The sequence below is a fragment of the Protopterus annectens genome, chromosome 4.part0 (assembly GCF_019279795.1).
Source record: "Protopterus annectens isolate FY-2018-M chromosome 4.part0, PAN1.0, whole genome shotgun sequence".
Classification (NCBI taxonomy): Eukaryota; Metazoa; Chordata; order Ceratodontiformes; family Protopteridae; genus Protopterus; species Protopterus annectens.
The window spans coordinates 1,161,627,808-1,161,651,950 of record NC_056733.1 but is presented as its reverse complement, the minus strand read 5'-3'; the positions used below and the strand labels follow the sequence as shown (position 1 = coordinate 1,161,651,950).

Here is a 24,143-nt window from a genome sequence, read left to right as displayed (position 1 = left end):
CTGCCGGCAGGCAGCCCTCGGTCGGCCAGAATCCCAAAGTCTGGGTCCGGCGTCAGCTGTTCAACCACGCTCCCTGACATCAGAGCGCTAGGAGTATAAAGCTGACAGCAGACGCCATCTTCTCCAGTCTTTCTTGCCGCGAGGTGATAGCAGTTCGCAAGTGCCGGTCAGCTGACTCCTGACTAATTTCACTGATATACTTCGGTCCGAAGACTTTCTTCTCCACTCAAAGCTAAGTACCCCGTTGGGGAAACTTTTTTCTTGCTCAACTCCGATGTCAGAAAAAGTTAATAATTGTATTTCATGTGGGAAGCAAATACCTCATAAGGATTTTCATTCTTACTGTATTCCTTGCTTGGGCCCTGACCACGACGTAGCTAGTTGTCGGTTTTGTGCTAGATTCAATCAACGTACAATTAAGCGAAGGTACGATTTTGTTTTTCATTACTTCGGTAGGTGCTTTAATTACAAAATGTCGTCTGATACGGTTCCGGCTACCGGAGTTCACAAACGTCGCAAGGATAAAGACAGGCCTCCGAGGTCCAAATCTGATGATAGCGCACAACCGGAGCCAGCTTCAGGTTCAGCCGTCGTCAGTGAGGTGCTTTTGCAGCCCCTGTCGTCGGCCATTTCAGAACCGATGGCCGAAACGGACTCTCATGTGGAGCCAACCAGACCTTTAAATATTCCTGTTGCAGGACCTTCGGACAATGCTCCTTCGGATGGGTCCAGAGCCGCTGTGCAGGTACCGGCGTCCGAAGGGGTTTTCAGGCCTGCCCAGCTACTAATAAAGGCAAAGACAAAGGCAAAGACTCCTTCAAAATCAAAGACTTCTACACAGGCCTCTTCTGAACCTGCTCCCAAGTCACAGAAACAGTTACTCAAGATGGCGGAGGATTTACTTACTATGATTAGGGGTCCTCACCCCCCTCCAGACAAAAGGCCAAGGCAGGATGTTTCTTATGATTCCTCTGATCAGGCTTCTGTTTCCTCAGTTTCGTCTTCTGATCAGGAATATTCTTTCCCTCCTTATGAGGATTCTGATGCTGAAGAATCCATTCCTTCAGCTTCTCCCCCCGAGGATTTTTCTTTTGGGGAAACTTTGCATGAAATGAGGGAACATTTCCACTGGGGAAGGACAGGAGTATTCGGAATCCAAGAAAAGACTGAGGGAATTTCTTCTTCTTCCCCAACATTAGACCCCTGGTTATTCCTCCTGTTTTGGATATTGTGGATGATGCCTTTTCGGAGGCTAACTTAACCCCTGACTCTTTTCCTCCTGCTCCTGTTAAGCCTGATAGATATTACAGGGTTCCTGATTCCCATCAGTTTTTATACAAGAACCCTTCTGCTAACCCTGAAACCATTTCTCAGGGTCCTAAGGGAGTTAAGGCCGTTTCTGCCAAAAATCCTATTCCTACCGAAAAGGATTCTCGATCCTTAGAAAGATGGGGCAAAAAGGTGTACTCTTCTTCTACTTTGTCCATTAGGGCTTTAAACTGTCAGTTTCATATGTTTAAATACCAGCAATTTCTACTGTCTGTCTTAAAACAAAAGCTTACTTCCATTTCTGCCTGTGCAGATAAGGAATTACATGACTTATTGCATGCCGCTGAACAGGTTGGGAAGCATGGTTTACACTGTGGATTTGATGCCTTGGAGGTTTCTTGTAGGGCTGTGGCCTCTGGCACAGTCATTAGAAGTCATGCATGGCTAAAGGAACAAAATTTACCTGAACAAGTAAAGGCTAAATTATTGGATGCTCCTGTTCAGCATAATGTTTTGTTTGGATCGAAAGCTGAAGAGGTGATTAAAAAGATGGAGGATAAGGCGAAATCCATGCAAACAGTTAAAAATTTCTTACAAGTACAGCCTCCTAGATTTAGCAGGAATTGGCCTTCTAAAAATTGGTCCTTTCCCACTTCAGACAGGCCTCAGAGGGGTAGATATAGACGCTCCAGAGGGAGGCCTCAAACACAAGCTGCTTATAGACCAAGACAGTGGACTGCTTCCACCCCTAGGGGAGGAGAGGACAGGTCACAATCTCAAAGGAAACAAACTCAATGACTCCCTCTGTTGGGCTACAGGAACTTCTTGCCTGGAAGCCCCTCTCGGAGGAAAACTTTCTCTTTTTTATCAAAATTGGACTCAAATAACCCAAGACAAATGGGTTTGGGATGTGGTTTTAAGAGGTTACAAATTCCATTTTCACACCTTGCCAAGGCCAAGCGGATGGCCAGACCTTCCAAAACATCAATGGACGGAGGCCTTAAACCAGGTGGAAGCTCTTTTGGCTATGAATGCCATAGAACTGGTTCCTCTTTCAGAGATGGGCAAAGGTTTTTATTCAAGGCTCTTTCTAGTCCCAAGGAAGGAAAACTCATGGAGACCCATTCTGGATCTGTCTGTTTTGAACGCCTTTCTAGAGATTCCAAAATTCAAGATGCTTACTCTACAGCAGCTACTTCCAATGCTGTCCAAAAATGCATGGATGGTAACTTTGGATTTAAAGGAGGCATATTTACACATTCCCATCAGGCAGGATCGCAGAAAATACCTCAGGTTCAAAGCCGGATCGAGGCACTTTCAATTCTCTGCGCTAGCCGGATCGAGGCACTTTCAATTCTCTGCGCTGCCCTTTGGTTTTCTACTTTGCCCAGGGTCTTCACCAAATGCCTGGCTGCAGTAGTAGCTTACTGCAGACTCAAGGGAAATCAAATTTACCCTTATCTGGACGATTGTCTAATTCAGGCAGACAGCAAGGATGTCTTACTCCATCATCTAGAATTTGTACAGAACCTCAAGTTCCTGGGATTCTCTGTAAACATAAAAAAGTCAAATTTGACACCATCACAACAGATTTTCTGGGTGCACTTCTAAACACCACAACCCAGATGGCATTTCTGACATCCGAAAAACAGTTACAGCTGGCTTCAATTTTCAGAACCTTGGCAACTTTAACTCCTCTATCTGCAAGGAAATTCCTGCAGGCTTTGGGTTACATGGCTCCTGCATCCTTCTTGTACCATATGCAAGACTACACGAGGAAAATACAGTGGTACCTAAAAAGTGTATGGTCTCAGCATTGCCACTGTTTAGACATACTGATCTCCGTCCTTCCTTGCCTTCAAAAGGAATTTCATTGGTGGTCCAGGGCATGTGCTCTAAACAAAGGGAAGCCCTTCCGTCTACCTCCTGCCTCTCAGATTCTAACCACGGACGCCTCGGATTATGCTTGGGGAGCCCATTTTCAGGGCAATTGCTTGCAGGGCCTTTGGACAAAAGATCAGAAGCACCTGCATATCAATTTAAAGGAAATGTTAGCCGTTCAGAAAGCTCTGTTGGCCTTCAGGAATCTTTTACAACCAGGACAACTGTTAATACGGACAGACAACACCACAGTTATGTGGTACATAAACAAGCAAGGGGGATCTCATTCCTACCCCCCTTTGCAGACTAGCCATGGATCTATGGAACACAGCTATAGCATGCAATTTGGATCTTCAAGCTCAGTTTCTACCAGGGAAACAAAGCTTCCTGGCAGACAGTCTGAGCAGAAATCTTTCGGATCCACATGAGTGGATGCTGGACACCAAAATATTCAAGATGATAACAGTAGTCTGGGGATGTCCTCACATAGACCTCTTTGCATCCCATCTCAATCATCAACTACAGACTTCTTGCACCAGGACTTTCCACAGAGAGGCTTGGAAAGTGGACGCCCTGTCATTCAGTTGGAGGAACCTCTCGGGATGTGCCTTTCCTCTTCCTCTTCTTCCACGGGTTTTATTGAAGATAAAACAGGACAAGCCCAAGATGATAATCTTGCTGGCTCTAAATTGGCCTTGGCAGTTTTGGTATCCAACTCTAAAAAAACCTATGCCTGACCCCCCTTGGGTTTTACCTCCGTCTCCGAACCTTCTGTCCCAACATCAGGGTCAGGTTCTACACTCATGTCAGAACTCTCAACCTGGCGGCCTGGTTAATCCAGGGCCTTTGATTTCTTCTTTACTGCCCAAGCAGGTTATGGATGTCATTTTAGAAGCAAGACATCCTAGTACTAGAAAATCTTATGCAGGAAAATGGAAAAGATTTTGTTCCTGGATGCAGGCTCAGGATTCTGATCCTCTACTTATTCTTCTTCTTCTTCTTCTTCTTCCTAACATTACTTTAATTTTACTTTACTTGACAGATCTCTTACATAAGGGTCTTTCTTTCTCTTCCATTAAGATACATGCCTCTGCTATTTCTGCTCATTATAATACAGACCCTCCCATCTTTTCCCACCAGCTCATGCGACAGTTTCTCAGAGGAGCTAAGAACTTAAGACCTCCTAGATCTCCTCCTATTCCTGCTTGGGATCTCAACTATGTTTTGGAAAAACTAACCTTGCCTCCTTTTGAGCCTGCTGCCTCTTCTGACATCAAGTTTTTATCTTGGAAGACAGCCATCCTGTTAGCCCTTACCTCTGCCAGGAGAGTTTGAGTTACAAGCTCTTATGGCTGTGGAACCTTATATTATTTTTTCATCAAGACAGGGTATCTTTGAGGACTAATCCTACCTTCATGCCTAAGGTGGTTTCCAAAGTGGCTTTAAATCAAACTATACACTTGCCAACCTTTCTCCCCACTCCTCAAAATAAAGGGGAAAGGCTCTTGCATTCCTTGGATGTACACAGACTGCTACGTTTTTACCTGAACAGAACCAAGGACATCAGAAAATCCAGAACAATTGTTTGTTTCTTATGCTTCAAGTTCCCAAGGTAAAGCCATTTCAAAACGCACCATTTCTAAATGGATTGCTCATGGAATCAGATTTTGTTATTCTCACCATTGAAAGCAAATCCCAGGAAGTATACAGACTCATTCCACCAGAGCTGCTGCCACTTCTGCGGCCTTCCTCAGGGGAGTTCCTACCAAGGACATTTTGGAAGCTGCAACTTGGAGTTCAGTGCATGCATTTTCTAAGCACTACAATCTACCTCTCTACTCTAAGTCTAGGGCAGGTTTTGCCTCTGCAGTTTTGCAGGGCCTTTTAGCCGCCCCTTCCTCTTTGACCTCCACCCTTTCTTTCAGCTTTGGGATTCTACCCTACAGTCATGACTGCAACAGTGAAACACGATGAACATAGTACAGTTGTGTACACCTACCATAAATGTAGATGTTCGAGTGTCTTCACTGTTGCAGTCTGGGTTTCCCTCCCTCCAGTCCCCTCTTATTTTTACTTTTGTGTATTTCCTTTTTTCACCATTCTTCTGAGGTGCATTTGCAAAGGTTTTGGGACTCCTGACATCTGGGGCAAGAAAAACTGGAGAAGATGGCGTCTGCTGTCAGCTTTATACTCCTGGCGCTCTGACGTCAGGGAGTGTGGTTGAATAGCCGACGCCGGACCCAGACTTTGGGATTCTGGCCGACAGAGGGCTGCCTGCCGGCAGGGGAGAACCCTACAGTCATGACTGCAACAGTGAAGACACTCGAACATCTACATTTATGGTAGGTGTACACAACTGTACTTTCCACATGCTGAAATATCAGCAATACCTAATGTCTCAAACTAAAACTGAGCACACATTCTGAACAGGCTGAATTCAAAGAAATGCAGGATATCTTGCACGCAGCTGAACAGGTGGAAGCTTCCTGTAGAGTAGCTGTTACTGCGTCAGTCATTCGCAGACATGCTTGGTTAAAAGAACAAACCCTACCTGATCATGTTAAAGCAAAATTATTGGATGCACCTTTACAGCAGGATGTCTTATTTGGTGTCAAAGCAGAAGAGGTTTTAAAGAAAATGGAGGATAAGGCAAAGTCTATGCAGACGGTCCAGGATTTCTTACAGGTACAACCCCCTCGTTTCAGCAGAAATTGGCCAACAAAAAACTGGTCCTTTCCAGCTTCTGACAGACCACAGAGGAGCAAATACAGACACCCAAGGGGCAGAGGTCCGTCACAAGGCCCTTACAAACCTCGCCAATGGGGGGCCACAACCCAGAAAGGCGGTGAAGACAGGCCCCAAACTAGCAAAATACAAACACAATGACTCGACTCTCCAACTACTAAGCAAATCTCTCTTGGCAGCTCCCTTGGGAGGAAAATTAGCACTTTTTGCAGACAACTGGCACATCATCACAAAAGATAAATGGGTCCTAAACATTGTATCACAAGCATACAGATTCCACTTTCATACCTTTCCAAGGATAAAAGGAATGCCAAACCTGCCACCAAATCAATGGGCAGATGCACAAAAACTAATTACAGCCCTCATGGTCATGAGAGCCATTCAACAGGTACCTACACAGGAGCAAGGACAAGGCTTTTACTCAAGACTCTTTCTAGTCCCCAGAAAGGACAAAGCATGGAGACCCATTGTGGATCTTTCAATTCTGAACACCTATCTGCAAGTACCAAAATTCAAGTTGCTAACACTACAGCAGCTTCTTCCCATGCTGGGCAAGAAGGCTTGGCTAGTAACATTGGATCTCAAGGAGGCATACCTGCATGTCCCTATCAGACAAAATTGCAGAAGATACCTTCGCTTCACTGCAGGTTCAACCCATTATCAATTCTCTGCACTGCCCTTTGGCTCATCTACTGCGCCCAGGGTCTTCAGTATGCAATTACTGGTGCCAGGCATTTTGTGCAGACAAAGAGGAATTCAAATATACCCATACCTGGACGACTGCCTTATTCAATCAGAAAGCAAGGACGTTCTTTTAAAACATCTGGCATTTGTCAAACACCTTCTAAGTTGCCTCGGGTACACAGTAAACGAAAAGAAATCAAAACTAGTGCCCTCACAAAACATAATATTCCTGGGTGCCAGCTTGAATACAATGGCCCAGATGGCTTATCTCACGCCAGACAAGCCGCAACAGCTGACTCAGTACTTCAAAATAATGGCAACAAAGACCCAACTCCCTGCAAGAAAAATTCTGCAGTCCTTGGGATTCATGGCATCTTGCATACTACTAATACCATTTGCAAAACTGCATATGAGGACATTACAATGGTACCTGAAAAGCTTATGGACTCAGCACAGCCACAGTTAGGAAACAATGATTCCACTCATTCCCTGCCTTCAACAGGAGTTTCTATGGTGGGCATAGGCATGTCACCTCAATAAGGGTCAGCCTTTCACATTACCCACAGCCAGGCAAACTATGACAACAGATGCATTGGACTATGCCTGGGGAGCACACATGGCAGGACAGTGCATTCAGGGAAAATGGACTACAGATCAAAGGCATCTGCATATCAACCAAAAGGAAATGCTAGCAGTACAGAATGCCCTCACAGCTTTCAAGGACCTCTTACACCCAGGACAACTACTGATAAAGACGGGCAATACCGCAGTAATGTGGTACATCAACAAGCAAGAGGGCACACATTCCTACCCTCTATACAGGCAAGCAATGACCTTGTGGAACACAGCACTCTTATCAAGTTCAACTACAAGCACAATTCCTGCCAGGAAAGAAAAACACATTGGCAGACTACCTGAGCAGAAACATCATGGATCCCCACGAGTGGAAACTGGATCCACAAGTATTTGCAATGATAACTCAAAAATGGGGACGCCCAGACATAGATCTGTTTGCCAACCCCCAAAACTACCAACTTCAAATATTTTGTACAAGGACATTCCACCCACAAGCTTGGAAAGTGGACGCCCTCTCATTCAGTTGGAAAAGTGTATGCCTTTCCTCCACTGCCTCTTCAAGCAAAGGTGCTGCTGAAAGTCAGATTAGAGAGGCCACAAATGATACTCATTGCACCAGACTGGCCACGCCAGCACTGGTATCCAATTCTAAAGAACATGGCCCACCATGGATTTTACCACAAATTCCTCACCTGCTCACCCAGCGAGACAATCAAATTCTACACAGCCAGCTCAAGACTTTAAACCTGGCTGCATGGCAAATTACCTAAGCAATCAACTAACACCACTATCCAAAGCTGTTATGGATGTCATTCTGTGGATGTCATTCTGGAGGCCAGGAGGCCCAGCACCAGGAAAATCTATTCAGATAAATGGAAAAGATTTTGTGCCTGGAACCAGGCTAAATGCCAAAATCCCCTTGACCCAAACATACCTGACTGAGATGTTGCACAAAGGACTTTCTTTTTCATCTGTTAAGATCCACGCCTCAGCAATTTCAGCTCATTACAACACGGATCCTCCTTTATTTTCACATCCACTCCTAAGGCAGTACCTCAGAGGGGTTAAGAACATAAGACCGCCCAGGAGAGCACCAACTCCTACTTGGGATTTCAACTTTGCTCTGGAAAAACTTACACTGCCGCCCTTTGAACCAGCTTTCTCAGCTGATTTAAAGTTTCTTTCATGGAAAACTGCCCTGCTGCTAGCAATAACTTCAGCTAGAAGAGTCTCAGAGCTACAGGCACTAATGGCAGTGGAGCCTTTCCTCATTTTTCATCAAGACAGAGTCTCTCTGCGAACTAACCCTTCCTTTATGCCAAAAGTGGTATCCAGTGTGGCCCTAAACCAAACCATTCATTTGCCCACCTTTTTCCCAAATCCCCAGGACAAAGGAGAAAGACTCCTGTACTCTTTGGACATTCACAGACAGTTATGTGTTACTACTTGGATAAAACCAATGCTTTCAGAAACTCTGCTCTTTGTAGCCTATGCTGCAGGAACACAAGGAAAAGCTATCTCAAAACAGACCATTTCAAAATGGATAGGTCATTGCATACGTTTCTGCTACACACATCATGGGAAACCCGGTACCTACTAGCATTAGGCCCCACTCCACCAGGGCAACAGCTGCATCAGCAGCCTTTCTCAGACGGGTACCAACCAAGGATATTCTGGAAGCTGCAACTTTGAGTTCAGTGCACGCCTTCACCAAACAGTATCACGTACCTCTATATTCTAAGACTAGAGCTGGCTTTGCCACTGCAGTTTTGCAGGGCCTACTAGCTTCTTCTAACCCTATTTAACTCCATCACCCATCCTTAGCTTTGGGATTCAACCCAAGTGTGATGACTGCAGCAGGGTAACACGATGAACATAGTGCAGTTTTGTACCTACCATAAATGTAGATGTTAGAGTGTTCACCCTACTGCAGTCCAGGTTACCCTCCCTCCATCTCCTCTGAACTAACTGGACTTATCCAGACCTTTCTATTCTATACAACCTCTGTGGTGTATTTGCTTGTGACTGAAAATATTGTTTCATTTTGGCTTGTATATGTGTATATATATATATATATATATCAATATCAATATATATATATATATATATATATATATATATATATATCAATATATATATATATATATATATATATATATATATCAATATGTATTTCCTACCTGTTGGGGGCACCTGACATCTGGGAGAAAATGGCGTCGGATGCCTCTTGTATACCCCTGGCGCACTGACTTCAGGGAGGAAGCGACAGCAACTGATGCCGGACCAAGACTTTGGAACTCAGGCCGACTGCAGGACCGCCTGACGGCAGGATAACCCAAGTGTGATGACTGCAGCAGGGTGAACACTCTAACATCTACATTTATGGTAGGTACAAAACTGTACTTTTCTGCAAGTCATGATGGTTCCTTTGATTTTAAAGGTTGTCTGCCTTCACATTCTAATCCAAGGGGAACACGTGCTTTCTCAGATTTGAAGCAGGGGGCTTGCATTTTCAGCTTACCTTATTGTCCTTTGGTTTGCCCAGTGCCCCTAGGGTGTTACCAAGTGCCTAGCTCCAGTGATTGCTTTCTACAGAACCAAAGACATCTACATTTCCTTTACTTGTACAGCCAATCCATGCAGTCTCACAGGAGGAAGTAAACGGGACTTTTTGATAGGTCATGACACTGCTGCAAAGCCTGAGGTTCATTCTCAACTTTCAAAAGTCTAGTATCTCAGCCTAGAGCAGGGTAATTATCCTGTACTCGCTGTTGTATAGTAAACCACAAATGACTTCTTCCACCAGCCAAAGTGGAGTGCCTACAGAAATGCATTCTACTGTTGGCAGAAGCAGGCCACAGTCAGAGAATGGGTCTCAGAGCTCTGGATTTTATAGCTATATTGATTCTTCATGCCAGCCTGTATATGAGAAAGCTGTATTGGTATCTCAAGTCTATATGGATCCAACATTCCCAGCCAATGGACCAACAGATTTCCATTCTGCATGCATTAGGGTGGCTCGGTGCAGCTGTTTGAGTTGTCGCCTCGTATCAAGAGGTTCTCCAGTCTTTTGCTGAGGTGCCTTCTGTGCGGAGTTTGCATGTCCTCCCTGCGTTCGTGTGGCTTTCCTCCAAGTGCTCTGGTTTCCTCCCACTTTACAAAGACATGCGTCTGGAGCAGTAGTCCGCGGTCCTCCACTAAAAATTTGCTCGTTCCAAGTCGGACTTTCCCAGTAAACAAATGTTAAATAAATAAATTTCTAGGGAACTGGAAGATTGAAGGTGGGGTACCCTTCTCTTATGATCCACCTAACTAAACCCATAAGAGGTGCAACAGGGCCTGGCTTGGGGCCATTCAAAATAAAGCTCAGGATACAGGAAATATGGAATGTTGTCCAGAAAAATAAGCATCAGCATGAAAGAAGTGCTGGTATTAATTTAAGGCTGTCAAAGCTTTCAGGCAGATTTGGGAAGAATATTTTTTCTGGCAGATTTTGGCAGAGGGTGCCTTAAAATTAGAAACGGCATAACTGCTGAGTACTACATCAGTAATCGGGGTGGGACCAAATCCTATACCCTTTGCAGGGTGGCAGTGACTGTTTGGAATCCTCCCCTGACGCACGCAGTGTCAGTGACTATACCATCCCACAGAATGCAGTAGCAGACTAGTTAAGCAGAGCAAATGCAGAACCTCAAGAATGGATGTTACAAAGGAAGATCTTCAGCTACTGCACATCTGGGGTATACTTCAGATACTCCTCTTCACTTCTCCAGAAAGCAAACACCTTAAAGTTTTGCTCAAGAACACCGTACAGAGAAGCATGTGTAATGGATGTATTCTCCATGAAATGGACAGGTCTGTTTCTGTATGCCGTTCTTCTAATCCTCCAAGGACACCGCTGCAGCTGGAACCTTCATCGTATAGTTTGTACCAAAGCCATGCTGGAAGCAGTCACTTGGACATCTCATTGACTTTAGGGTAAAGCAGGATTTGCTATGGCCATTCTGCATGGCATGCTTATCCCAACATTTCTTCTTGAGTCTCCTCTCTGTCATCTTGAAGTTCTGGGAATCATCCCAGTAGATATAACTACTGTAGCAGTGCTCTAAGAAAGAATATAGTGCAGCAGCATGGCAATGGGAGAAGACCCCCCCCCCCAACCATGGCCTAGATGACCAGAATTTGATTAGCATCTTAGGCAGCTGAGGCTGTGGCAGGGTAGGATGGGCAATGCCCATCCTGGTAGGAGGATGGGGGGAGCAAGTATCCAGGAGCACACAACACAGAACTTTTCTGGTAGCAGCTGGGGAAAGCAACAGCAAAGTGCTTCAGTAGATGAGTGGGGTAACTTGTTGATATTAACCTTTTGTGGAAGTGAAGGGTGGTCCAGCGTGGATTACCCATTAAATGTCGCATCCAGGAATGTTGTTGGGCAAATGCAAGGGACAAGTTCATATGTTCATAGGTGTGTACTAGGCTAATGACCCTGGGGCCTTTATAAGACTAGCCCATAGAAGTGCCCTGGCATTATGCCACCAGTAGCACTCCTAAAAAGTAGAAAACCTCATGGCAGCAGTATGATGCTGTACTAAACTCCATAGTCTACTCACTGGCCGCAGCCTATAATGGAGAATGTCCAGTGGCATTGGAGGAAGATGTAGAGATACTGAATGAGAAAACGTACTGTGTTCAACTGCAAGGAGTAAAAGTAAGCAAAACAAATTAGTACAGTTGTGTAGGAAGTTGCCTAGTAGATGTTTGAGTAGATCACTGTTGTAGTGTTATATGTTCCCCACCATCCCCTCTGGTTTATTACCCTCCTCCCCTATGTATGTTCTAGCTTGAAGCCATCCTCTACTGAGATAGGGTACTCTATCTTTTTAAAGACCCTCCTTCCAATCCAAGTTTAGGACCTTGGGTCCAAGTTGGATATGCTGGATGTTCTTTGTTTCACTGTTGCAGTCATCACATTTGGGTTATCTGCTTGCAGGTAGCCCTCAGTCGGCCTGAGTCCCAGAGTCTTGGGATTTCTGCTTCGGATGCTATCATTTCTTCCACGACGTCAGGTCTTCAGGGGTATAAAACATGCAGCCGACGCCATTACATCAGTCTTTCTTGACGTGCGGTGCCCGAAGCAGTTAGCAAGTGCTGGTCGGCCGCCTCCTGAAATTTTCATTTTTCGAGTTTCAGACCTGAAGTCTTCTAAAAGATAAGTACCCCGTTGGGGATCCTTTTTTCTTGCTCTAACCGATGTCAGAAAAAAATGAATAATTGTCTTGCCTGTGGAAAGCAAATACTTCAGAGATTTTCATTCTTACTGCATCACCTGTTTAGGCCCAGACCATGACGTCCCTCGCTGTTTGTTTTGTGCTTTGTTCAACGCCCGAACTATTCATCTTCAGGCTGTTTTTGTCACTAAATTCTTTCGCTGTCTATCTCCATATTCAAAAATGGCTTAGATAAGCCATCCGACTACCGATCTTCTGAAAAAACTTAAGGATAAAGACAGAGACAGACCGCATGGGTACAAAACTGCTGACGACGCTACCGTTAAGCTAGTCACCAGTCCGCCAGTACTCAGGTGCTTTCTCAGCCCCTGATTCCCACTTCTGCAGATTCCCAGGCCTCTACTGAGACCCATTCGGCATCCGGTATGCTGCGAGATGATGCTTAGAGTATGGAACCTGCGGATGACTCTACCTTGGATGGGTCTGGAGCCGCTCTGCAGGCACCAGCTTCTGAGGGTGTATTCAGGCCTTCCAATTTTCATATTAAACAGACGACTTAATTTCAAACCAAAAATACCAAATTTCTTAGGCCTAGGGTTTACACTGCGCGTAGGAAACGGACAACCAAAACGCATTCTCAGGCCACATGCCACAAAAACAAATGCTTAGAATGGCTGAAGACCTTATTACTTTAATTAGGGGAAGTCAGCCTTCCCCCTCAAAAAGACCAAGAACTGATTTTCCTTCTGATTCTTCTGATCAAGAGTCTGATGACTCTGACCCTTCTGATTACCAGGACATGCCCTTATCTACCTATTAGGATTCTGATGCAGAGGATTCCATTCCATCTGCTCCCCCACCAGAAGATTTTTCTTTTGGTGAAACCCTGCATACCCTTGGAGAGCATTTCCGCTGTGAGAGCCAGGACTACTCTCAGTCCAAAAAGAGACTCTGGGGAATTTTTAAACTTGCCTCAGCACAGACCTCTAGCTATCCCTCCTGTTCTGGAAATTGTAGATGTCTTCTTGGAATCCAGCCTTACCCCTGATAACTTTGTCTCCAGCTCCCAGGAAACCTGACCGGTACTATGGAGTACCTGACTCCCACAAATTCCTCTTTAAGAATCCTGCTGCGGATCCAGAGAGCTTCCCAGGGATCCAAAGGCATTAAGGCTGCTACGGCCAAAAATCCTACTTCTTCGGACAGGGATTCTAGGGCTTTAGACAGATGTGGTAAGAAGATGTACACCTCTACTACTCTTGCCATCAGGGCTTTAAATTGTCAGTTTCATGTGTTAAAGTATCGGCAACATATTATGGAACTAATTAAACAGAAAATTATGTTTATTTCTGATTGTGCAAAACATATTTACAAGAGTTAATGCATTCTGCTAACCAAGTTTGGAGTCATACTTCGCAATGTGGTTTTGATGCTTTAGAAGCATCTTGCAGGGCTGCTGTCACTGGGTCTGTTCTTAGAAGGCATGCTTGGCTTAAGGAACAAACCTTGCCAGACAATGTCAAAGCAAAATTACTAGATGCACCATTAAACCAAGAGCATTTATTTGGCAGTAAAGTAGAAGCCCTCAAAAGGATGGAGGAAAAACTAAATCTATGCAAACTGGCAAAGATTTCTTACAAGTCCAGCCACCTAGATTCAGTAGGCATTGGCCTTCTAAAAACCGCTCTTTTCCAGTCCCTCCCAGAGCTTCTCAGTCCAAACCCTGGGGCAGCTGACCACCAAGACTACAGTCTTAAAGTATGCACAGATCTAAGCCATGGAGTGCTCCCACATTCAAAACAGGGGGTAGTAAGCCGCCATCCAGTGGTAAAATCTCACAATGACTTATCCTTAACTCTTCCAAGACTTGCCCAAGTACTTGCATCTTTAGGAGGGAAACTTGCCCTGCATGCCAAAAACTGGGAGCACATTACCCAGGACAGATGGGTCTTAAACATTGTTTCCCAGGGATACAGATTCTACTTCCACTCACTCCCAACCCCAAGCGGATGGCCAGACCTCCCCCCAAACCAGTGGGCGGAGGCCCAAAAGCAAGTACTTTCTCTTCTCAGTATCCAGGCTAGTCAACCTGTCCCAACAAAACAAAGGGGACAAGGCTTTTATTCCAGACTCTTTCTGGTACCCAGAAAAGAAAACTCTTGGCGCCCTATCCTGGATCTGTCTATTCTCAACACTTTTCTGGTGGTTCCAAAATTCAAAATGCTTACTCTCCAACAGCTGCTTCCTATGCTAGCCAAGGACTCCTGGCTAGCAGCCCTAGACATAAAATAAGCTCATTTGCACATTCCCCGTAAGGGAATCTTGCAGGAAACACCTACGTTTCAGAGCAAGCTCTATGGCACTATCAGTTCTCTGCACTTCCCTTTGGTTTATCTACTGCGCCCAGGGTATTCAGAAAATGCCTAGCTCCAGCCATTGAATATTGCAGGCAGAGGAGGATTCAAATTTATCCATAGTTGGATGATTGCCTGATTCAGACGGACAGTCAGGAATTACTACAGCACCTGACATTTGTAAAGAGACTTCTAACTTCACTGGGGTACACCATCAATGAAAAGAAATCACATCAGGTACCCAGCCAACAGATTGTATTCCTGTGACCAAGCTTGAACACAATTTCCCAGATGGCATTCCTCACTCCAGAAAAACAAATTTATTTGACAAACTACAATCTACTGGCCACCAAAAACCCAGCTATCTGCAAGAAAAATACTGCAAGCCCTAGGGTTCATGGCCTCTTGCATTCTTACTAATTCCATATGCAAGACTGCATATGAGGAAACTTCAGTGGTACTTAAAATGTTTCTGGTGTCAACATTCTCAGGATCTGGAAACCATGATTCCCATCATTCCTTACCTAAGGACAGAGTTCATTTGGTGGGCAGAGGCCTGCTACTACAACAAGGGACTCCCTTTCACTCAACCCCCTGCTGCCCAAACCCTAACAGACGCATCAGACTATGCATTGGGGGCTCACATGGCAGGACAATGGAGCCCAAAGCAAATGCACCTGCATATCAATCAGAAAGAAATGTTAGCTGTACAGAAAGCTCTGACAGCCTTCAAAGGCCTTATTCTTCCAGGACAACTGTTGGTAAAGACAGACAACACCACAGTTGTGGTACATAAACAAGTAGGGGGGAACCCATTCCTACCCACTCTGCAGATTAGCCTTGGCTCTGTGGAAAAGAGCCTTGAGCAACCAAGTGCACTTGCAAGCTCAATTTCTGCCGGGCAAACTAAATTCTCTGGCAGACTACTTAAGCAGAAATCTCATGGACCCACACGAGTGGAAACTGGAACCCAAAATATTTAAGCTTTTGAGGAACAGATGGGGGGCACCAAAGGTGGACCTCTTTGCTTCCCCTCAGAATATTTAAGCTTTTGAGGAACAGATGGGGGGCACCAGAGGTGGACCTTTTTGCTTCCCCTCAGAACTATCAGTTGAGCAAATATTGCACCAGAACTCCCCACAGCCAAGCTTGGAAAGTGGATGCCCTGCCCTTTACCTGGGAAAGGCTCTCTATCTATCCCTTTCCCCCTCTGCCCCTCCTCTTGAAGGTTCTATTAAAGATCAAACAGGACAAGCTAATGGAAATCCTTATTGTACCAGACTGACCACACCAGCACTGGTATCGTCTTTTGCGCAGTGTGACAGTAGTGCCACCATGTCACCTGCCTCAGACCCCTTCCCTGCTGTCCCAGCAGGAGGGCCAGAATTTGTACCCTCAGCTAAAGACCCTGAACCTAGCAGCCTGGCTCATCCCCTAAACTCTACACCAGCAACCCTCAGTAAGCAGGTGCTATATGTCATTCTTGAGGAAGGAGGCCTAGTACTAGAAAATCCTGTTTGGAAAAGTGGAAAAAGATAGTGTTCTGTCTCAGGGAATGGACACAACTGTGCCCAGCTTACTTTGTATACTAGATTACTTAACAGAAATGCTCCACAAAGGCCTATCCTTCTCCTCAATTAAGATTCATGCCTCTGCCATCTCAGCTCATAATACTGAGCTACCCCTCTTCTCTCATCCTCTGGTCAAACAGTTTCTGAGTGGAGCCAAAAAATTAAGACCTCCCCCTCCAGGAGAGCTCCCGCTCCAGCCTGAGACCTTAACTTTGTATTGGAAAAGCTCACGAGCCCTTTGAACCTGCTGCTACAGCAGAGTTAAAATTCCTCTCATGGAAAAATGCTTTACTTCTAGCCATCACGTCAGCAAGAAGAGTGTCTGAATTGCAGACCCTTATGGCCGTCAAACCCTTCATTATCCTCCATGCGGACAGGGTTTCCCTCAGGACTAACCCATCATTTATGCCCAAGGTGGCATCTAGTGTGGCTTTAAACCAATTCATTCATTAGCCAATTTTTTCCCTAATCCACAGAATAAAGGGGAAAGGATCCTGCACTCCCTGGATGTGCACAGGCAGCTTAGGTTCTATCTGGACATCACTAAGCCTTTCAGAAAATCTGACCAGCTGCTTCAGCTTTGCTACAGGGGCAGAGGGCAAGGCCATTTCGAAGCAAACCATTTCTAAATGGATAGCACACTGCATCCATTTCTGCTACAAACACCATGGGAAACCTACCCCACAGGGGATCAGGACACATTCCACTAGGGCTACATCAACCTCTACAGCATTTCTCAGGGGAGTTCCTACCCAGGGACATCCTTGAAGCTGCAACCTGGAGCTCTGTACACACTTTCACCAAGCATTACCACTTGCCTATCTTTTCCAAATCCAGAGCTGGATTTGCCACAGCAGTCTTACAGGGCCTGATTGCCAGCCCTTCAGAAAATCTGACCAGCTGCTAGTCAGCTTTGCTACAGGGGCAGAGGGCAAGGCCATTTCGAAGCAAACCATTTCTAAATGGATAGCACACTGCATCCATTTCTGCTACAAACACCATGGGAAACCTACCCCACAGGGGATCAGGACACATTCCACTAGGGCTACATCAACCTCTACAGCATTTCTCAGGGGAGTTCCTACCCAGGGACATCCTTGAAGCTGCAACCTGGAGCTCTGTACACACTTTCACCAAGCATTACCACTTGCCTGTCTTTTCCAAATCCAGAGCTGGATTTGCCACAGCAGTCTTACAGGGCCTGATTGCCAGCCCTAATACTTAAGTACCTCCAGCCATCAGCTTTGGGAATCAACCCAAATATGATGACTGCAACAGTGAAACACGAACTGTTGTAATAGTAATCTATTCAAGTGTCTACTATTATCATAAGTTCCTACAGAATTGTGCATTCACTTGGCAGACTTGCTTAGTACTTGCTGACTAATGGTGCATTAGTGGTCCTTTGGTTAATCAGTAGTATTGAAGCAGTTTGTTGCTGGGGTAGCATTGCTACAACATTCTGCATCATCAGCCAGTGCCATATCCACCCACTTCTACTCCTCGATCTCTGTTTAAGGTGAACATCCCATAGATACACTTTTGTCCAGGAATACCCCACAGAACTCCTTTATATTCTGTCATTTACCCTTATTGGCAAGGTCTCCCAGAAAGCAAAACAAAACAAGTTCAGAATCGTTCTTCTAGATCCATTGTGGCTTCAACAAGTGTGGCAGTCTGTACTGTAGTCTTATTTTGTGGAGAAGCCTTTACATCTGAGGCCCTTCAGAACCCTGTTGAGGCCCTTCAGAACCCTGCTGACTTACCCATCTGATAAGCCACTCTGGGGTGTTTCCAGTCCCCTTTAGCTCACTGCACATCCAGTAATGCCAAGGCATTCTCCTTAACCTCCTAGGGTCATCAGAGCCTCACTTCTACCAGAGACTGAATACTAGGAAAATGTAAAAGGAAGTGGATGCCGTCTTCCGTTTGGGTACCACTAAAGTATTAATTCTTTTCCAGTCCTGTTCCAGCTATTCTGGGCTACCTTTCTCAAGTCTTTAACAAAGGCCTAAATTATTCATCCCTCAAGGTTCACCTTGCAGCTATCTCTGACCTCCACCAAGGATTCCATACCTCTTGGCTTGTTTTTAAAAAGTTAAGAGTGCTTTTAATGGTGATCATGCTTGAATTGTTTTGAACTAGCATTGAAAGTGGATTTAAAATTTTTGTCCTAGAACACTTACATTTCTTCGGTCAGAATGTTAACTGCGTATGTTAAACTCCATTTGTCTTGTTAAAAAAAAAAAAAAAAAAAAAGGCAAGCATAGGGTTTCATTACAAACAAAACCTTTCGTACCCGAGGTGGCCACATAATCTAATTCGAATCAGTCTATTAATTTGCTTGTAACCCCCTCCCCCAAATGTTACAAGGCTGAGTATCTGTTGCACTCTTAAGGATAAGAATATGCACATCAGATTTTATATGGACAGGACCAGATCTGTAAAGAAGGGTTCTCAATTGTTTCCTTTTCTTCCAAATAATTAAACTGCAGAAGTGTCCAAAGTGGCTTTCAGAGCATCACATTTTGTCAAGGATGTAGCTAGGGTGGAGTGTAGAGGGCACATTTGGCAGATGCCTTTCAGTCTTTAGTGCATTTCACTGGATTACCGGCATTTAGAAGGCAATGCTGGTAATGCATTTTTGGTCATAGTTGCTTGCTGCATGAGTAGAAATAAGTTTGCTACAATTTGAAAAGGAAAGAAGAGCTTTTTTGTTTGTTTGTTTTCGCTCAAGTCAGAGTTGGTTTTTGCCACTCAGCTTAAAGTTGGGGGGGGGGGTGCCAGATCAGATTGTACTGGGTGCCTGAATAGCTAGTTACACCTCTACATTTTATTACTTTGGGCATTTAACCAGAGCAGTTGGTTTCTTTTCAGGCTTTTTTAGGAATGCATCCTTGGATAATATTTGCGCAGCTGTTACATGGGCTTCTCAGAATAATTTCACTGGAAGCCATAAGTGATATCTGATGTCTGTGTCTCTGTCTTCCTTTAGAACCAATCCAAGCAATTTCTCAGTGAGAAGCATCTCTTTCCTGGTTAGAGTATGGGACCGCCTTATCTCAGTTTTAGTTATTTTCACAATATTGAAAGATCTGGGTGATTAAGTCTCTCCTTAATAACATTTCCCTAAACCCCTCCCCCCAACCTGAAGTGGGTGTACTGGGGAGTGTTTTGTGTGTGTGTGTTGTAGTGCTAAGATTTGCTTTAGTGTTATACCTAAGATGTAGAAAAAGAAAACAGTAATCCAGAAGGTTTGTGTCAAGTCTGGTATCCCACCTGTGACCCAAAGGGTAATAGGACCAACAAGAAACCGAGTACAAAGGATGAGCTGTTCAAATGAGGGACTAACTTCCGAAAGGTGCCTTTATTCCTTCTGCGGGTGGGGTTCAGAGAGAGAGCTACATCTGTTAGTCAGTGATTTTATCTGGACTAATCCTCTGTACTCTGAGATATAGAAAAAGGCTAGAGCACCACGCCGTATCAGTAGGGGAAGGAGCTGTAGCCTGCGAAGGTTTCAGATGCTTAGCTGATCAATACTTGGTATTTCAGTCCTGGTTAACAAGGATAGACCTCCGTCTCCCAAGTCTGTTATGGTAAGGATATGACTTTTGCTTATGATGAGCATCCTCACAATTGTAATTTTTTTTTTCTTTTGATTTAGCTGTAAGTATATTTTTCTGTTGTTGATCCAAGTATTTAATTTATGTCTTTAGTATGTAATATTTTTACGTGCGAGTGGTAGGCTTGTTTTGGCATTTACCAGAAAGTAGTCTTTCTTGGCATCACTTGGGATGTCCCTTTTTTTGGAAGTTGGTTTGTGTCAGTGGCAAGTGGGGAGGTGAATGGTGCTTGCCACCCCTTCAAAAATTATGCTTTTGATGATTTCTGTGAGCTGTACTTTGGATATCAGTGAAGTGATTACAACGGTTTGTGATTGATATGTGAGTCTGTTATAGAACTCAAGAGTTTCATTAGGGAGTCCATTTTTACAGTTTCACTCTAATTGAGGTTTTGTACAAGATGTAATTTGAATCAATATGGTGATTACAGGGAGTCATTCCTACCCTTCAAAAATGATATTTATTAGTTTTTAGTTCAGGTTTTACATGCACCGCAGTTGTTTCTAGACATATGTTTAGTATTGCATTGACATTCGTGTGTTCAACGTAGTGCGGATTCCATTTTAGGCGTTGACGAACTTGACTGTCGATAAAAGCTTAACTTTTTGTTTCGTTTTTAACGAATACGGTTTGTAGTAATGTCTTGCCCACTGAAATAATACAGTTTGTCTATTTCTACTTAAAATGGCGTTTCTTTTAAAGGGTAGAACAAGTCCAGAAAGTGTTTTGTATTGTCTAATGATTGCTAGAAATGCCCATGGCATCAGTACATTCATCCAGGTACCTGATTGTCAGAATTTAAATTAGTGAAGGAAAAATGCTGCAGTATTAAAATAAGTATTAGTTTGTCAGGAAGTGGTCATTCTAAGAACCCAAGAAAAGGTGATTTATGCATTATTTTTATGTTCTTTATCTCCTTTCTTTCAGATGGTGCTTCCTAAGTACTGAGTTAAAACTATGGCTTAATTTTTTGATGCACTGTGAGGAAATTATCTCCTTGACGTCATGCTGTTGTCCATCTCTACGTGATACAGATGGGTATTTCTGCTGGAATGCAGTATGGACTTACTTGGGTGTAAGCCAAAGGATGTTAAAGTATGCTTGTAAGCTGTAAAGAAGGGGAGAAAAGTGATGACATTGTTGAGAATAGGCTTACAGCAGTGGATCCATTTTCACCCCCCAGAATCTAGTGTTAGCTATCACTTTAGATAAACTGAATCTGTTTGCAGTTTGGTACCCTGCTTGCATCCTTGTATTCCCATGGAGCAGGATTAAGTTTTGTTTTTAATTGGTTAATGTAAAAGATAATGGTAGTAGTCAGGAATCTTGGAGGTTGCATTTACATGTTTATCAACTGTGTTACTTGTGGTACAAGGTAGTGGCAGGAAGTAGACTTGTGAAGAAGTGATGATGGATATTTAAATTGCATTGCTTGTACAGTAGTGTAACTCAGGTAATTAGTAAAAAGGCACATTTGCCTGCAACATTTTATAAAATATTTATTGTATTTATACTTTTTAAATAATGCATAAAAATGCCAAAGTCTGGGCTTTCGTAGTGCTTCGGGTTTTGTTGTCCGGCAGATTTATTGGAAATCAATAAACAGTATCGGAGTAGTTCCAACTGTAAAGTAGGTTTTATGAAAACACTCCCATTATGGAACATAATGAGAGAAAAAAAAGCAGCTGCCACATATTCCAGTTTGTGGTTGCATTAAAATTTCAGGTTTTGAGTAACTTTAGTGTTGTCTTAAATAAACTTGCATTGAGAAATTCTACTTGGTGTCTAAAAACTTATTGTGAGTAGTTGGACTGTGTCTTACTTGAAGAATTTCATTGTAATGAGCACATCTATGGGTGTTTTAACAGAACTTGTCTGCATTCTTGGTATTGCCATTACATGTAAACAGAAGGTCTGAACTGAATAGCAGGAAAGAAGTAGACAGCAAGTACAGGGTCTGTGTTCACCCTTTTAGCCTAGCTTGTGATGGCATGATGTGACCTAGCAGGATGTATGTGCTTAGTGTTTAGAAGCCGGAGAACTTTCAGAATTATGCTGAGCTAAGGATAATAGAAGAGGAAATGCCAAGAGTTGGACACTGCAGTGCTCTTACCATTAAACATTACAGAACCAAAGGCATCAATATTTACCTCTACTTGATTGATTGCCTTATCCATATCTTCCATATTTTGTGTCAACATTAAACTGCCCTTCATAATTACTTGTTTTTGGTAGTTCTGAAGCACTGCCCTTCTTTGCGGCTGATCCACTGACCCCTTGCCCGCTGCCTCTCTTCTTTGACCAGTTAGGGATTGAGAGTGGAGTAATCTGTGGCGGTCAGTGAGAGGTGCAGAGTGTTGAATCTTCTACAGCCCCAGTGGGGAGGTGCGCCCTGGGATAGTCAGGTCCGACCTTTTCTTACTTCAGCAGAGCATCAACTGTCTAATTTGCACTAGAACTCAAGTAACCACCACCCCTACCCAGCAAGGCTTAGTTGTTGAACTCTTGCTTGGAGTACCAGTTAGCCATACTGTTGCAGGTCGTTCCTTGCAAGGGATGACCATGGTGAGGCCTTGTTTTAGACATTCATATGTTTATATGTGGTAGCATTTGTCCAAGTTTGTGCAGAAGTACTGTTTTGTTGCATTAAAAAGGTTTTGTTTAGACCTTATGTTAACCTGATACTGTTACTGTCTCCAGCGTTTGCCACCCAGTGTACCAGGGCCAACTCACCCAACACCATTTGTCTGCCTGCAGTTTGTTTGCTATCTAGCACATCAGAGGGACACCTTTATTTTCTTGAGGCATTTTCCTGTCAGTGGATTTTAATAAGAATTACTGTTTATCATGGTTTGTTGAAACCACATGTTCGTGTAACGTGCAAACCATTGGAGCACTGTTGAGGGCTTTCACTTTTCCATTCAAGTGTGCCTGTAGAGTTGGCCCCTAATCCCTTCTAACTTATGTAAACCAAGCCCCCCACATTGGGGTGCAGAGGAATTTACCCCCTTGCAAAGATACTTTTATATCTGTTTTATAGCGTTTCTTGATTATGATAAACTCAAAATGTGACTTCTAGCATTACAAGACCAAAGACAGGGAAAGCCTTTGAGTGAGGACAGGCTGCTTGTGTGAAGAGTGAGGTAGTTTCTTCTTCCTCTTCATTTGAATGGGATTTGACTGATACTGATTTTGTTTTTGAGATTTGCTGCCAGGATAATGAGACCTCCCTTCCTTTGGATAGTCGATATCAGACTTATGAAGTCCTGTACAGACTTGACTGTAGCCCATTCTGGGTTATTTGTTAGAGTGAAGTGCTGTGGGCTGCTGAGACAAAATCTATACTACTTTCTAAATGTATGCAAGTCTACAGATCCTCAGAAGAAAAGCTTAAATCTGTAACGTATCCTGTGTTTTATAAAAAGCTGCATTAACTATGTTAAATGCCTAAAAGTCATCTGTTAATGGTATCCTTGTATAAAATGTCTAGGTATTAAGGCAGTAGTTCGTCTTTGTACATTCATTGCAACAGAATGCTGTCTAGTAATTAAGCATGAGCAGTTGAGACATTGCTGATGTAAATGGAAAATGTTTTAAACAGTATATAAACTGTATGTTTGCAGATTGATGCTGAACCCCCTCTAATCATTATTTAAAAAGATCTTCATCATGTAACCTGTATTTAATAAATGCTCATATTTGGCTCTGCCTGCTGTTTACTTTGTGTTTTCACATTGTGTTACCGTTGCAAAATGTCTGTGTAAGGTATAGCCTGATTTTCGTTAGGGTGCAACTCTGTTGTAGTAAGTTGTAACATCACCTTTGTTCTCCTTTTCACAGCTGGATTTTTCATTGCTTTAGTCCTGTGAGGACCAAAGACTATTTCATGCCAGAGTCCTGTAGATTCTTAGTTGGTGTGTGAGGCATCCTTGAATAACCAAGATTCAGAAGCTTTTTTCATATGTTCGTGTTTCACTCCTGAGGAATGGAATTTCTTCTGCAGACCAAGTCTGACTGTCAGATTTGGGCTTCCTTTCAACCCTTACTCTGAGTTGAGACTGCCCTCTCTAGAATGTCAGCAAATCCTGGTGTAAAGACCTGTGCCATCTTTAGTTCTTTCTTGCTTTGTGCTTATGTGCACATTATCGAGGAAAAAATCAAACAGATTCTTCAATCCTGAACAGTTCCTCACAGAACTAAAAGCATGTAACT

At 43.7% G+C, this 24,143-nt stretch overlaps 1 protein-coding gene across 1 annotated transcript in view; it reads left to right on the top strand.

The window, feature by feature from the left end:
• The window catches only part of BOD1 (biorientation of chromosomes in cell division 1), a 316,515-nt gene extending 292,882 nt beyond the window's left edge, over positions 1-23,633 (top strand). Inside the window, exon 4 of the mRNA XM_044069122.1 lies at positions 20,859-23,633. Within this exon, the coding sequence (XP_043925057.1) occupies positions 20,859-20,872 (14 nt within the window). The 3' untranslated portion in view covers positions 20,873-23,633. The remainder of the gene's footprint in view (positions 1-20,858) is intronic.
• The last annotated feature ends 510 nt before the right edge of the window (positions 23,634-24,143 follow it).